The sequence below is a fragment of the Alosa pseudoharengus genome, unplaced genomic scaffold, assembly GCF_046254945.1.
Source record: "Alosa pseudoharengus isolate Yale_2024_CS ecotype anadromous, Long Island Sound unplaced genomic scaffold, YU_APseudo_1.1 YU_APseudo_1.1_scf_13, whole genome shotgun sequence".
NCBI lineage: Eukaryota > Metazoa > Chordata > Actinopteri > Clupeiformes > Clupeidae > Alosa > Alosa pseudoharengus.
In genome coordinates, this window is record NW_027468598.1 from 38,285,857 (window position 1) to 38,303,356 (window position 17,500).

General features: G+C 43.3%; 1 protein-coding gene across 1 annotated transcript in view; it reads right to left on the reverse strand.

Moving 5' to 3' along the window:
- Positions 1-17,500, reverse strand: part of arap1 (ArfGAP with RhoGAP domain, ankyrin repeat and PH domain 1) — an 87,573-nt gene that overhangs the window by 8,455 nt on the left and 61,618 nt on the right. The window contains exons 19-22 of the mRNA XM_076281789.1: positions 15,699-15,812; positions 15,206-15,345; positions 10,476-10,558; positions 4,106-4,165 (exon numbers count right to left, since the gene is read on the reverse strand). Coding sequence (XP_076137904.1) covers positions 4,106-4,165; positions 10,476-10,558; positions 15,206-15,345; positions 15,699-15,812 — 397 coding nt within the window. The remainder of the gene's footprint in view (positions 1-4,105; positions 4,166-10,475; positions 10,559-15,205; positions 15,346-15,698; positions 15,813-17,500) is intronic.

Here is a 17,500-nt window from a genome sequence, read left to right on the forward strand (position 1 = left end):
TACTAGTAAGTATATTTAGCAATTTGAAAACTATTCTAAAACTATAACTATTTTTAAACTATTACACTTAGGCATATCTTTAATGTGGTGTGTAGGTCTAATTGAGTGCACATTGGTGATGTGTAGGTGTAATTGAGTGCCTGTCACTTTAAGAGATACGTGAGAGTAATTAGCAGTGTTGGGAGTAACGGCGTTTAAGTATAACGGCGTTACTAACGGCGTTAATTTGTCAATAACGGAGTAATCTAATTAATTACTTTTTACAACGTTACAACGCCGTTAACGTTACTGGACGTTAAATGCGGTGCGTTACTTAGGCTACTTTGCATCGATTGAATAAACTGTGTAATCCGAACGCACCCCTGGCTCACAGCTAGTGAGGAGGTGGGTTAATAACGACGTAAGCGATTAGGATTGGCTAAGGCAGAGTCATGTTTCATGATAGCCAATCAGAGCCAGTGTTTTTACACACTTGCCAGCACACGCGCCACACACACGCAACAGCTAAAGTAGAGATTCGATGAAACAGCAGCTCAGGAGCAATCCGATGAAAAGTTGGCATTTTCAAGGTGGAGATATAACCACTACTTCAAATTCATTGTGGTCAAAGGCAAGAACGTGCATGTAATGTGTACATTATGTCCAGGAGCGAAGACTTTGTCGACATCCGTTGTAAGCAACTCTAATTTAATGAGGCATCTCACACACGCTAGTGGCCAAAAACACCGATAGCCCCCCTCCACCAGAGATGATAGCTCGCCATATACTAGCAAAGAAGGACTCGGAGCAATGTCCTCCAAGCAGCAAAAGCTAGATCTTTCTGCCTCACAACAAAAACCTATGACACAGGCTGAAGTCAACCGTAGGTCTGTCGATGTACAATTTCCCCTTGGGGATCAATAAAGTATCTATCTATCTATCTATCTATCTATCTATCTCTATCTAATAAATATCGAAAGTTATGTAGCCTACAAACACCTGTCTGTTCTACTAATTTCAACTGGCTTTTCAAAACTGCTCAAAAAATCCAAATTCTTTGACATATAGCAACTTTTTTTTTTAACAGTAACGCAAATAGTTACTTTCCCTGGTAACGAGTTACTCTTATCATAGAGTAATTCAGTTACTAACTCAGTTACTTTTTGGAACAAGTAGTGAGTAACTATAACTAATTACTTTTTTAAAGTAACGTTCCCAACACTGGTAATTAGGGCCCGAGCACCGATCGACCGAGAGGAGCGAAGCCCTATTGTTTTTGAAAGGATTATTATTATTATTATTATTTGTTCACCTTTTTGCTATTTTTGAGGTGGTTAACATGGATGAAAAGTCTTGGAATTTGGCACACACATCTGGTATCACAATGGCTACACAGGCATAAAGGCTTGGTCCCGGGCGTGGCCCAGGGACTCAGTAGCGCCCCCTTAGGTGATTGATCCAGTGGTTGGCACATACTTTCAGCTAGACACACCAAATTTGGTAGGTGGGTGTATCATGTATCTCCCCAAGATGAACAACTTTCATATGTACAATGCATTAGCCACGCCCAACAGGAAGTGAGGTATTTGGGATTTTGTGCAGACTAAAATGTGATGAATTGTGATGCCAAAAGAGGTGCTTCCCATTGGTAAAAAACGCATGAAATTTGGCACACACATCAAGAGGTACCGTGAATACACAGGGGAAAAGACTTGGCACTGGGCTTGGCCCAGGAACTCCATAGCGCCCACTTATGTCACTGTGACTTGTGGTTGGCATATAGTTTTAGATACACACACCAAATTTGTCAAAAATGTCATAAAGTCACAGTGCATTAAATGAATGGTCTGAAACTTCTCTGGTTAATAGATATTATGATTATGATGATATCCAGCCACCCAATGGGCCTGCCTGGCATAGCGCGATTACCTGGCCAAGCAGGAACATGCGCCAGAAATTGGTACTGCCTTTATTGATTGATCTGAAACTTCAAATATTGGATATCATTATTGTGATGATATTCACATGTGTAATTCACATGCCTAGCATAGTGCCACCATCTGGCCAAGCAAGAAATGTGCCAAAAATGTTCAAGGCTTTGATGGATTGATCTGAAATTTTACCCAAAATAAGATATTATGATGATGATATTCATATGTCTTTTTAACATGCCTTGCATAGCGCCACCAATTGGCAAGAGAAGGAATGTGTTTTTTCCACTTCTGTTGGATATCACAATCAGATGCATCAGATTAATCAGATTAGGTGCATATGACATCCCAACACCCAATCAGATGCATCAGATTAATCAGATTAGGTGCATATGACATCCCAACACCCAATCAGATGCATCAGATTAATCAGATTAGGTGCATATGACATCCCAACACCCAATGGCTGTCTGGTGTAGCGCCACCAGCTGGCCAAAGTCAGAATCGTTTTTTATTAACAAAATATTAATTAAATATCATTATTGTGATGATATTCACATGTGTCATTTCCATGCCTAACATAGCGCCACCATCTGGCCAACCAAAACGTGTATCAGAAATGTTCTTTGCTTAAAATGAATGGTCTGAAATTTCTCAGGTTAATATATATTATGATTATGATGACACCCAATGGGCATGCCTTGCATTGCGCCCCCACCCCCACCTGGCCAAGCAAGTAAATGTGCCAGAAAATAACATGCAAAAATGAATAGCACACACATCTGAAATGTCACGGGTTGCGGCCCGCAGGTGCTCGGGCCGCCATTGCCGCTTGCGGCTATATTTGACCTTGTCTCACGGTTTTAGTCTAGTGAATAAAAGTTGCACATAGTGCATAAGGATATGTGGATGCAATTAATTATGTTTTGTATGTCATTAGATAAAATAAATGTTCAAAAAATGTACAAGTCGAAGAAAATCTGTGTGCGAAGTGTCTTGCAATGTTCATTGGTATGCGATCCTTTTGTAGTATCGGTGCACCGTGCAACACTATTCTGTTACCATAGCATCCATGAACTGTGTTGTTTTCTCAGGGGGTCTTGGTCCCTAAATCTCTAAATAACACTGTTTACAAAAAGCCGGCTCATCCGTATGCCGTCCTGTTGTAACCATATATATTAAAAGCTAGATACCGCATTGTCCGTCCAGTTCTATTAGGTGACATGTGAACATGGCCGCCATATTGCTGGGGCCAAACATCTTACTGTCTATTCATCGTATTTACCTGGAGGCCAGAATGAGGCTATAGGGTACACTTGCCATCACACCTCAGTCCAGCAGATGGTGGAGGTAATGCACTCCGTTTGCAAACTGCTAAAAAAAAACTCACTGAAGAAGAAGAAAAACAGGCTAGCGAACCCTTCTTCTTTCTTTTATTTTGGGCAGTTTGCAAACGGAGTGCATTACCTCCATCTGCTGCACTGAGGTGTGATGTCAAGTGTACCCTATAGCCTCGTTCTGGCCGCCAGGTAAATACGGCGAACGGGCAACACTTGCCGCCAGTCAGAGACACCTGTGTGATGTCCAATCAGAGACACCTGTGTGATTTCCAATCAGAGACACCTGTGTGATGTCCAATCAGAGACACCTGTGTGATGTCCAATCAGAGACAGCAATGTGATGTCCAATCAGAGACACCTGTGTGATTTCCAATCAGAGACACCTGTGTGATGTCTAATCAGAGACACCTGTGTGATTTCCAATCAGAGACACCTGTGTGATGTCCAATTAAGAGACAGCTGTTTCTCCATTGACCTCCAGTGATCGTTACTCCCACCTATTTACATACGTTCTGGAGCCCAATGTCGTTTCTACCTTTCTAATATATAATATCTTTGGTTGTAACTACTTGAAGTCACATGATTCGATGTTGCGTTCTGATTGGTTCTCGGAATGTAGAGGCTGTTACTGGCAAAGGGAAGCACCGTTTAGAGGCTTCTGCCTACAAATCGATATCAGACCAGGAAGACAGTGGTATTTAGCGGGTTTTGAAGCACATTTATTAACACACACACACACAAACACAAACACACACACACACAAAGACACACACACACACACACACACACAAACACACACACACACAAACACAAACACACACACACACACACACACAAACACACTAACACACTCACCACTGTTGTCTCTCCTGTTTGTCAGGTTTGTCACTCTCGTATATCACAGTCAGACCCCAACTGCAGAGACATCAGAGAGAGAGAGAGAGAGAGAGAGAGAGAGTGAGAGACATCAGAGAGAGAGAGAGAGAGAGAGAGAGAGAGAGACATCAGAGAGAGAGAGAGAGAGAGAGAGAGAGATGAAGAAGGAGAGAGAGAGAGAGAGAGAGAGAGATGAAGAAGGAGAGAGAGAGAGAGAGAGAGAGAGAGATATGAAGGAGAGAGAGAGAGAGAGAGAGAGAGAGATATGAAGGAGAGAGAGAGAGAGAGAGAGAGAGAGAGAGATGAAGAAGGAGAGAGAGAGTCGTGCCAATAAAGCATATTTGAATTTGAATTTGAATTTGAGAGGGAGAGAGACATGAAGAAGGAGAGGAGGAGAAGGAGAGAGCGAGAGAGATAGAGGGAGAGAGAGAGATAAAGAGGGAGACAGAGAGAGAATTTTAGTGACAATTTGGTCAAAAACTGTGCTGTTTCAGTATTTTTTCTTGTTTCACAGGAACAAGTATAAGCATTGCAGACGTTGTGTGTCGTGCTTTTAAGTGCTTCTTTCTTCCATTTATTGTAATATTGTTTTATTCTAATGAAGCGATTTGCAATTAATTACTGGTAATATACATTTGATCACTCTGCACAATGATCTAGAAACAATGTGAAACACTCAAGGGGAGGGGGGGGATTCGCTTGTGAGTGTGTGTGTGAGCTGTGTGTGTGTTTGTGTGTGTGTGTGTGTGTGTGTGTGTGTGTGTGTGCGCGCGTGTGTGCCTGCTTGCCTGCATGTGTACTGTGCGTATGTCTTTATGTGTGTGTATGTTTATGCGTGCACCTGCGATTACAATGAGGCCTCATTTTTGCCTTTCAATTTTTAACTAGGTGGCTTCTCTGGCGTGGCTACAGCTACAGCTACAGACTAACTAGCGTTACACCACCCTTTTGGCTAAAGGCTATAGCTACAGACTAACTGGTGTTACACCACCCTTTTGGCTAAAGGCTATAGCTACAGACTAACTGGTGTTACACCACCCTTTTGGTTAAAGGCTATAGCTACAGACTAACTAATGTTACACCACCCTTTTAGCTACAGGCTATAGCTACAGACTAACTAATGTTACACCACCCTTTTGGTTAAAGGCTAGCTATAGCTACAGACTAACTGGTGTTACACCACCCTTTTGGCTAAAGGCTAGCTATAGCTACAGACTAACTGGTGTTACTCCACCCTTTTGGCTAAAGGCTAGCTATAGCTAGATAGATAGATAGATAGATACTTTATTGATCCCCAGGGGAAATTCAAGGTCTCAGCAGCATACATACAACACAAACACATTCTTTAACAGCAGAAAGACTAATTAAAGTATATAATATAAAAACACAACTAAGCAGTAAGGACAGTAGAAGATAAAGAATATGCTAAATATACTAAAATACAAATTATACTAACACTTAATACAATATGTAAAAATATACTAAAATACAATTACAAAAATACAAATTATACTAACACTTAATCTAAATCAATTCTAAAAACAGTATCCACATAGTGGTGACTAATAAATCAGAGGCGCTTGCAATGACTGAGGCAGGGACTGAGCCTGTGATTCTCTGTGCATAGTAAGGTATGGTAAGGTGCTCTAAGGTGCTCTGTGTGAATGAGTGTCATGGTGGTAGTGCAATGGTGATAGTGGTAGTGGTCATGGTGATAGTGCAAATGAGTAAGTCAACAGTGCAACAATGCAGAAATAAAATAAAGTAAGTCTATATATCTATATATTTAACTATTTAAGAAAATGTAAAGAAAATGTAAAAGTGTGGCCACAGTTCTGCTGTGGCATGGGGGGGGGGTTATGCATATGTGCTAATGTGCTAATATAGCACGCAAACAGTGAGGCATAAAGACAGTGGTACAAGTGGCTAGTGGACAGACAGTACCAAACATGGAGGGGGTGAAGAGGCAGACAGACTATGCAGAGAAGTCTATCTCTCCTCTTCCCTTAAGTGAAGCATTGAACAGTTCAATGGCCCTGGGGACAAATGACTTTCTCAGTCTGTCAGTTGTGCAAGGCAGTGAGTGAAGTCTCCAGCTGATCAGGCTCTTCTGCTTAAAAATAGTGCTGTGGAGTGGGTGACACTCATTGTCCAAGATGTTGATCAGTTTGTTCAGGGTCCTTTTGTCAGATAGTGAAGTGATGCACTCCAGTTCAGCTCCCACTACAGAGCCAGCTTTCCTTACCAGCCTGTCAATTCGCCCCACATCCTTCTTCCTTGAGCTTTTTCCCCAGCATACTACTGCATAGAAGAGGACGCTGGCAACAACAGACTGGTAGAACATCCTGAGGAGCTTGCTGCACACATTGAAGGACCGCAGCCTCCTCAGGAAGTACAGCCTGCTTTGCCCTTTCTTGTAGAGTGCATCAGTGTTGGCTGACCAGTCCAGTTTATTGTCCAGGTGAAGACCCAGATACTTGTAGGTGCTAACCACCTCCACATTGACCCCATCAATGTGGACTGGTAGCAGAGTGGGCTTAGACCTGCGGAAATCCACCACCATCTCCTTGGTCTTTGAAGTGTTAAGTTGAAGATGATTGAGTTTGCACCATTGCACAAAGTCCTCCACCAGGCTCCTGTACTCCTCCTCCTGCCCGTTCCTGATACACCCCACAATTATCATCAGAAAACTTCTGCATGTGGCATGACTCGGTGTTGTAGCAGAAGTCAGATGTGTACAGGGTGAACAGGACTGGAGAGAGCACAGTTCCCTGTGGCGCTCCGGTGCTGCATATCACAGTGTCAGAGAGACAATTCTTCAGTCTGACGAACTGTGATCGCTCGGTCAGGTAATCTGTAATCCAGGTTACCAGGTGAGCGTCCACACCCATCTGCAAGAGCTTGTCTACCAATCTGAGGGGCTGGATGGTGTTAAAAGCACTTGAGAAATCAAAGAACATGATTCTCACAGCACTCTTCCCCTTGTCCAGGTGGAAATGTGTCCTGTGTAGAAGATAAGTGATGGCATCGTCCACGCCCACTTTCTCCTGGTAAGCAAACTGTAACGGGTCTAGTGCATGGTGTACCTGGGGTCTGAGCATGCCTAAGACCAATCGCTCCATTGTCTTCATCACATGTGATGTTAGAGCGACAGGTCTGTAGTCATTAAGCTCACTAGGGTGTGGCTTCTTAGGGACAGGGGTGAGACATGATGTCTTCCACAGTGTTGGAACTTGTCCAAGGCGTAGACTCAAATTGAAGATGTGCTTCAGTGGCTCCCCCAGTTCAGCAGCACAGGCCTTGAGTAGCCTTGGGCACAGTCTGTCAGGCCCAGCTGCTTTATTGCTGCGCAATTTCTTAAGTTGGACTGTCACTTGATCTTTTGTAATGGTGAGGGGTGTAAGGGGAGGGGAGGGGGAGGGGTGCATCTGGGATCTGTGTGTCTGATGGCTGTTGACTGAGGTCGTTGTCATCTCATTGTTCGTGATCGCCATGTGGGGGAGGGGTGCAAAATCCAATGATGGTGGGGGTACGATGTGATGATGGAGGTGAGTGTTGCACTACAGCTACAGACTAACTGGTGTTACACCACCATTTTGGCTAAAGGCTACAGCTACAGACTAACTGGTGTTACACCACCCTTTTGGCTAAAGGCTATAGCTACAGACTAACTGGTGTTACACCACCCTTTTGGCTAAAGGCTAGCTATAGCTACAGACTAATTGGTGTTACGCCAGCCTTTTGGCTAAAGGCTATAGCTACAGACTAACTGGTGTTACTCCACCCTTTTGGCTAAAGGCTAGCTATAGCTACAGACTAACTGGTGTTACACCACCCTTTTGGCTAAAGGCTAGCTATAGCTACAGACTAACTGGTGTTACTCCACCCTTTTGGCTAAAGGCTAGCTATAGCTACAGACTAACTGGTGTTACACCACCCTTTCGGCTAAAGGCTATAGCTACAGACTAATTGGTGTTACACCACCCTTTTGGCTAAAGGCTAGCTATAGCTACAGACTAACTGGTGTTACTCCACCCTTTTGGCTAAAGGCTAGCTATAGCTACAGACTAACTGGTGTTACACCACCCTTTTGGCTAAAGGCTACAGACTAACTGGTGTTACACCACCCTTTTGGCTAAAGGCTATAGCTACAGACTAACTGGTGTAACCCATTTCCAGCTAACTTCCCAAAACATGTTTCCTTTCTTCTGTTTATTTTCCCACTGGACTGAGCTGATCTACTCTTGCTGATTTATCACCAACGCTAATACCAAACAATAAAAGCATCTTTACACTTTTCTCATCTTAACTCTTATCTTATCTTTAAACTCTCTCTAGGTACATGAGTATAGTGAGAATATTTTATATTTTTTATCATTAAACTGTCTCTAGATATGTGAGAATAGTGTGGATGACGTCCGTATCATAGTGAGGACGTATCATGGTGAGGACATCTGTATAATAGTGAGGACGTATAATAGTGAGGATGTATAATAGTGAGGATGTATAATAGTGAGGATGTATAATAGTGAGGATGTATAATAGTGAGGATGTCTGTATAATAGTGAGGACATATCATAGTGAGGACGTATCATAGTGAGGACGTCTGTATAATAGTGAGGACGTCTGTATCATAGTGTGGACGTATAATAGTGTATAATAGTGAGGATGTCTGTATAATAGTGAGGACGACTTTATAATAGTGAGGACGTATCATAGTGAGGACGTATCATAGTGAGGACGTATCATAGTGAGGACGTATAATAGTGAGGATGTATAATAGTGAGGACGTATCATAGTGAGGACGTCTGTATCATAGTGAGGACGTCTGTATCATAGTGAGGACGTCTGTATAATAGTGAGGACGTCTGTATAATAGTGAGGACGTCTGTATAATAGTGAGGATGTCTGTATCATAGTGAGGACGTCTGTATAATAGTGAGGACGTATAATAGTGAGGACGTATCATAGTGAGGACGTATCATAGTGAGGACGTATCATAGTGAGGGCGTCTGTATAATAGTGAGGACATCTGTATAATAGTGGACGTATCATAGTGAGGATGTCTGTATAATAGTGAGGACGTATAATAGTGAGGACGTATAATAGTGAGGACGTCTGTATAATAGTGAGGACGTCTGTATCATAGTGAGGATGTCTGTATCATAGTGAGGACGTCTGTATCATAGTGAGGACGTCTGTATCATAGTGAGGACGTCTGTATCATAGTGAGGACGTATCATAGTGAGGACGTCTGTATCATAGTGAGGACGTCTGTATCATAGTGAGGACGTCTGTATAATAGTGAGGACGTCTGTATCATAGTGAGGACGTCTGTATCATAGTGAGGATGTCTGTATCATAGTGAGGACGTCTGTATCATAGTGAGGACGTCTGTATCATAGTGAGGACGTATCATAGTGAGGACGTCTGTATCATAGTGAGGACGTCTGTATCATAGTGAGGACGTCTGTATCATAGTGAGGACGTCTGTATAATAGTGAGGACGTCTGTATCATAGTGAGGACGTATCATAGTGAGGATGTATCATAGTGAGGACGTCTGTATAATGGTGAGGATGTCTGTATAATAGTGAGGACGTATCATAGTGAGGACGTATCATAGTGAGGATGTCTGTATAATAGTGAGGACGTCTGTATCATAGTGAGGACGTCTGTATCATAGTGAGGACGTCTGTATAATAGTGAGGACGTCTGTATAATAGTGAGGACGTATAATAGTGTATAATAGTGAGGACGTATCATAGTGAGGACGTCTGTATAATAGTGAGGACGACGTCTGTATAATAGTGAGGACATATAATAGTGAGGACGACTGTATCACGTCTTTCATATCACTACGCAAGGACTGGAACTTTATTAAAAAGTGAAAGCAGACGGTTGATCAGCTGTGTTCTAAAGAATGTTTGATTCAAGTTCAGCGTGTGCTCAAACTATTTGTTTCTCACCAAAAGCCACGATGAAATGGTAACAAATAGGCTATAGCCTAGGCTATGTAGGCTAAAGAGTCATATCGTGGGAAGTTTATTGTTTCGTTTTGGCAAGTAGCCGTGTAATAAGTGGGATAATGTATAGAACGCCGGTCATTATTGGGAAAATAAGTCCCTTCAGGGCGGGACAAGACCCCTCCGCTGCGCGTCGGAGTCCGGTTCGCCCTGTCGGGACTTATTTCCCCAATAATGACGTTTCTATACATTATCCCTTACATATACACTAATTCTTACACACACACACACACACATTTCTTACATTGCTGCTTTTGAAAACCACAGGAATTACAGAGGAAGAGTTTATCAGAGTGTCAGTGTGTGTGTGTGTGTGATTCTTACCATGTAGGTGGACGGAGCTTCTTCTTGATGCCCAGATATACCTTCAGACACTTCACTGGCCATTCCCTATCGGCACGATTACTCTATACACACACACACATACACACACAAGCACACACAAACACACGCATGCACGCACACACACATACACACACCCACAAGCACACACACACGGAGACACAACAACAAATGTAAATGTAGTAGCATATACTCATAGAGGTGGGGTGACACATACACGCACACACATGCACGCGCACACACGCACATACAAATGACATATACTCATAGATAGACAAGTGCTATTTCAAGAAAAAGTCCTTGTATATGGGTCTAGAGGCATTTCTTAGTAAAAGTTGGGAACAGGACTTTTTATCATAATTAACATGCTGAATCCAACTAGCCCTGTTCCCAAGCAGAATTTTGAGTTTTTGACCATCTAATTAGCATAAACAAAATGGCTGCCAAAATGGTTGCCAAAATGGCGATTTTGGGCACTTTCTTTAGACGGGCATCATTATACCATGTAAATAAATTAATATTGTTCACATCTGTGCATCTCAGAAATCTCCCGTGGGCAATAAATAAAAAGTAAAGGCTATGAAAAATATAAAAATGCAAAAAAAAAAAGATTATTATGCTAATTAACCTTATTATACTCTTGACTATGTTTACGGTCCTCTTTGGCAAAGAGTGTGGCCTGACTTCATTGGTAAACATCTTCGTGGTGGGGAGACACATGTTTGGAGTTTAAAATCATTAGAGTTCCTTTGAACTAATCACGAACAACCGGGGGCGTAGATGGAGGGGTGTGAGGAACTAGTGATGCGTTGAGCAGTTTTCACCATCCTCTGCCATGCTTTCCAGTCGGAGGCAGAGCAGTTGCCACCATACTGTGACACAGTTGGTGAGGATGCTCTCAATGGTGCAGCGGTTTAGAAGTTCACCAGGATCTGAGGGGAGAGGTTGTGTTCTTTAGTCTCTTCAGGAAGAAGAGATGCTGGTGAGCCTTCTTGATCAAGGTAGAGGTGTTGAGGGTCCAAGAGAGGTCCACAGAGATGTGGACACCCAGAAACATGAACTGGTGACATGCTCCACCTCAGTCCTGTTGATGAGGATGGGGCTTTGTGTGCTAGCTTTTGACTTCCTGAAGTCCACAATGAGGTCTTTGGTCCTCTTGGTGTTGAGAGCCAGGTTATTGTCGGTGCTCCGCGATGTTAGGTGCTGGACCTCCTCCCTGCAGGCTCTCTCATTATTATTGCTGATGACAGCAATCACCGTAGTGTTGTCTGCAAACTTGACAATGGTGTTAGAGCCATGTACAGGTATGCAGTTGTAGGTGAAGAGGGAGTAAAGGAGGGCTCAGCACACGCCGGTGTTCAGGGTGAGGGTTGAGTGAGTAAGGTTATCTAATCTAACAGACTGCGGTCTGTTGGTTAGGAAGTCCAGAATCTAGTTTCAGAGGGAGGTATTGATGTCCAGTTCACTGAGTTTGGTGATCAGTTTGGAGGGGATAATGGTGTTGAATGCTGAACTGAAGTCAATGAACAGCATTCTCACATAGGTGTGGCTACTGTCAAGGAGGGACAGGGCAGAGTGAATTGCCGTAAAGATGGCATCCTCTGTGCTCCTGTTCTGGCAAATTCTCTTGAAGCACTCTATACTGCAAACAAAATCTACCTCTGGGTACAAATAAAGTAACTTGAACTTGCACTAGTTATAAAGTTATTAATCTAGCTATTAATTCACAGGACATTCAATCATTTTACTAACACAAAGGTTATGAAGAAATATGGGTAACACTTTATGGTAAAGGTACATGAATTATCATGAATTCATGCATGAATTAATTCATGATTTATGCATTACTTCCTTTATCCTTTATATCCTATTAATCATCAGGAATTGACATGAATTCATATACTCTCATTCATGATGACCTCACGTATGAACAACACATCAACTAAAGCATTAGGTGTGATGGGTATATCATTGTGATTTATGATTTCTTAAACATGATCATCATGATTACATGAATTTTAGGATAGTTGCTCATGCATTCATCATGTCTGTGGCCCCTCAACTAAAGTAGTGAATAAGGACATGTGTTTAGAGAACTCCAAAGTTATAAGAATTTGAGCAGTGATGACCACATTTTTGGCAGAAAAATAAAGTCATGATCATGGTTAATACATCATAATTCATAATGATGTGCCCATCGTACCTAATACTTTAGTAATGTGTTCATGTATGAGGTCACAAATGACAAACTATGGACTCAGTTAATTCCTGATGATTAATTAGATATTAATGAATGAAGTAATACATAAATCATGAATTACTGAATGTACCCTTACCGTAAAGTGTTACCGAAATGGGTAAAGGCCTGTGTAATTTAATCCGAGACTACATACATTACCAACCTAATTTGCTTCAATTATGTAAAATGTAATGTAAATCAGGTTTTATGGCCAAGTATACTTGGGTATCCAAGGAATTTGTCTCTGCATGTATCCCATCCGTGAATTAGTGAACACACAGGTCACACATTAACCTGGAGCAGTGAGCTGCCTTGCTACAGTGATGCCCGGGGAGCAGTGAGGGGTTAGGTGCCTTGCTCAAGGGCACTTCAGCCGTGGATGTGGGCATGGGAGACTAGTGCTCAACCTTTCCACCACCCACATATTTCCTACTGGTCGGGGATCGAACCGGCAACCCTTTGGTTTCAAGCCCGAAGACCTAACCAGTAGGCCACAATTAAACCATATTTCTAGTCTATTAAACTTGTTAAACTAAACACAATTAATCTTTCTTGACCCTCAAAAAACATAAGTCTCATTCGTCAAATACCATGTGCCTGCTCAGTTATAACATTTTAACAATTACATTTTTCAAAAGTTTTTTCAGGTAATTAACATAGGCATAATACTAGATTTTTTTTCTTTTTTTCACAGCCTGTATCCTTGATCTATTGGCCAAGGGAGATTTCTGTGAACAATATGAATTCATTTACATGGTATAATGACATCCGCCCAATGAAAGTGCCCAAAATCGCCATTTTGGCAACCATTTTGTTTATGCTAATTAGATGGTCATAAACTCAAAATTCAGCTTGGGAACAGGGCTAGTTGGATTCAGCACACCTTAATTATGTTAAAAAGTCCTGTTCCCAACTTTTACTAAAAAATGCCTCTAGGAAGCACATATCTCAAAAATATCACCTGTCTCTAGAGGTGGGGTGACACATGCACGCACACACACACATGCACGCACGCACACACACAAATGACACTAACATGGCACATGTCGCGCCCGTTGGGCTTTATCTTGCTGATGACACACTAGACACACTAATGCTGCTAACGACAAATACTGCTGCTTTAGCCTAGCATAAACATGCACAGCAAGCAGGTACACACAAGCTAATTGGCCAGCTGACTGCTGCTTTAGCCTAGCATAAACACGCACAGCAGGCAGGTACACACAAGCTAATTAGCCAGCTGACTGCTGCTTTAGCCTAGCATAAGCACGCACCGCAGGCAGGTACACACAAGCTAATTAGCCAGCTGACTGCTGCTTTAGCCTAGCATAAACACGCACAGCAAGCAGGTACACACAAGCTAATTAGCCAGCTGACTGCTGCTTTAGCCTAGCATAAGCACGCACCGCAAGAAGGTACACACAAGCTAATTAGCCAGCTGACTGCTGCTTTAGCCTAGCATAAGCACGCACCGCAAGAAGGTACACACAAGCTAATTAGCCAGCTGACTGCTGCTTTAGCCTAGCATAAACACGCACCGCAAGCAGGTACACACAAGCTAATTAGCCAGCTGACTGCTGCTTTAGCCTAGCATAAACACGCGCAGCAAGCAGGTACACACAAGCTAATTAGCCAGCTGACTGCTGCTTTAGCCTAGCATAAACACGCACAGCAGGCAGGTACACACAAGCTAATTAGCCAGCTGACTGCTGCTTTAGCCTAGCATAAACACGCACCGCAGGTAGGTACACACAAGCTAATTAGCCAGCTGACTTCTGCTTTAGCCTAGCATAAGCACGCACCGCAAGCAGGTACACACAAGCTAATTAGCCAGCTGACTGCTGCTTTAGCCTACCATAAACACGCACCGCAAGCAGGTACACACAAGCTAATTAGCCAGCTGACTGCTGCTTTAGCCTAGCCCTTACATAAAAATGTCAGGTTTCAGGCAAACAGTTACGGTTAACTTTTGGCAATTTTGCAGCAAATTTGCAGCAATGTCATATGCAAATTAGGTTTGTCACCAGAAGTTGACTGGAAGTTTGCCATTATTGGCTTAGTGTAGTGGCAAATCATTTCTTATTGTTGCCAGAACTTTGCTGGAAGATTGCCTCTAGCAGCAAACTTCTGGCAATATATTTCTGAACTCATTTGTTTCCCACAAGTTTGCTGCAAATCTGCCGCAAATATATTTATATTATAATTATATTTAATTATATTTCAGATATTTCATTCTTTTTCCATAAACACGCACAGCAAACACAAGCTAATTCACTGCTCGAACCACATAAATCGTGAGACAAAATTTGACTGTCAGACATGAAGAATGCACATACAGAGAGTTGTGGGTATGGAGTATCAACATCAACACACGCACACACACACACACACACCCCTACTTCCTTGTACAGACAAAGAGAAGTGGTATGATGTATCAACACACACACGCACACTCGCACACACACTCACTCACCCGAACTTCCTTGTACAGACGGAGTGAAGTAGGCGTCAGTATGAAGTATCTCTCGTTGAAGCTGCCCGTGGTGAGACCAAGAAGACTTCTCTCCTCTCGAAAACGCATCATACCATGTTTGGCCACGTCCACTTTACTGGCTACAGCGCGCACGCGCGCACACACACAGACACACACACGCCTTATAACACATGTCTTTCTTGGCTTAAGAAAGAACAGTAATACAGTTCATATACTCATTTGTATACATAAATGTTTTATGTAAGGATGTAACCAAATATGTATGTGTGTTTGCTGTCAATGTGTGTGTGTGTGTGTGTGTGTGTGTGTGTGTGTGCCTTTTCTGTGTCAATGTTTTTTACATGTGTGTGTGTGTGTGTGTGTGTGTGTGTGTGTGTGCGCATTTTCTGTGTCAATGTTTTTTTTAAATGTGTGTGTGTGTGTGTGTGTGTGTGTGTGTGTGTGTGTGTGTGTGTGTGTGTGTGTGTCGTACCCAGAAACACCAGCATGGCCTCCATGCTATAATGCTTCTTGACCAGCAGGTGGCTCTCTGTGCCCAAAGAGTGGACAATGGGGAGAACCCGCTCCTGAAAGTGCAGAGGGCGCTCTGATGGAGAGAGATGGAGAGAGAAGGAGAGAGAGAGGGAGAGATGGAGAGAGAGGGAGAGGGAGAGAGAGAGAGGGAGAGAGAGAGAGAGATGGAGAGAGACTTTAAGGGTTCCTTTATTGACAGTCAAAAAAGGAAAACCAGGTAACATTAAAACCAACCCATGATAAAACCTCCCTCCACCCCCCCCCCAACCCTCCCCAAACTCACATCCACAAAAAAATCAAAAACAAATTACCACAAAAAAAAGGAAAACAAAAGAAAAAACAAAAGAAAACAATCAACCAGACAGACAGACCAACCTACTGTAGCTATCAGCCACCCATCATACAGCTCAAAACTTGAACAGTAATTCCCCTCCTTCATCCAGTGCACAAATACAACCCTCAACCCCCCATGTTCCATTAAAAGTCTCAAGGTCACCAATTAGCTGATAGTACTTGTACTCAATCCTCAGCCTTGTGGCCAAGGATAGTTGTAACAAAGGCACCGGCTCTGTTAAGCCTGTCCCCTCCACCCTGTTCCTCCGGGACAGCCACACAGCCATCTTAGCCTGTCCGAAAAGAAAATTCAGAAGAACTACATGAGCTTTCCTAGCCACAGAGTATTTGGGACCAAAAATAAACAAACCCCACGAAAAAAACTCCCCCAATCTCCCACACCACTCCTTCACTAAATCAAACAACCCCTTCAGCCTAGAGCATTCTACAAACAAATGTGGCAAAGTTTCATTCTCCCCACAGAAAACGCACCCTTCCCCTACCCCTGGCTCTAAGTGTGCTCTGTGTCTGTTCGTAGCTATTGCACCGTGTACAACTCTCCACTGGAGATCACCTATTCTTTTTTGAATGGGACACTTGTACATAGACCGCCAACTGCCTTTCGGAGAAGAACCCGGCCCCAAAAAACCCCACCACCTCGACTCCCTCACACCAGAGAGGGCCTGAAGATTCCTGACTTTCACACAGATGTGATAGAGTGCCTTCTTGCTTGTATTCTCAAAAAACTCCAGCTGTGGTGTCGCGAAGCTGAGAAGCACACCTTGGCCCTCACACCACTGTCCAACTGCAGGTCTCACCCGCAGCTCTGGGAACCAGTCCAGCTCACCCGTGAACTCCATCGGGGACTGGAGACAATGTTTTGCATCCTCAGAGATAATCCTGTGAATGTCCGTCATCACCCTTGAAACAAGCCGGACTGAAAAAGTCCCCGTAAGTCCTGCCACCTCCTCTGCAGAGCGCCAGGAGTCCGCCAGCACTAAATCCTTGAGCTTCATGATGCCAGCCCGAAGAAAACCAGCCCTCAAAGTGGGGGACTGCAATGCCACCACTCGTAGAGCTGCATTGTGGAAAAGTGGTTCCTCTCCCACCCACATACTGGGTACAATGACCCTTCCCTGAGTGCTTAAATTTTTCCAAGCCCGTAGGACTGACTGGTAGAAAGGGGTCAGCCCTGAAAGACCTCCTGAGTCCAGGTCCATCAAAAACAATTGCCTGTCCATCCCCAAGCCACCGGCTTGCCTCAACAAAGCACAAGCAGTCTGTGCCCAGCTGACCTCCGGGACGTACAGCAGAGAGAGGGAGAGAGAGGGAGAGAAGGGGGGGTTATGGGAGAGAGAGAGAGAGAGAGAGATGGAGAGAGAGAGAGAGAGAGAGAGGGAGAGAGAGATGGAGAGAGAGGGAGAGAGA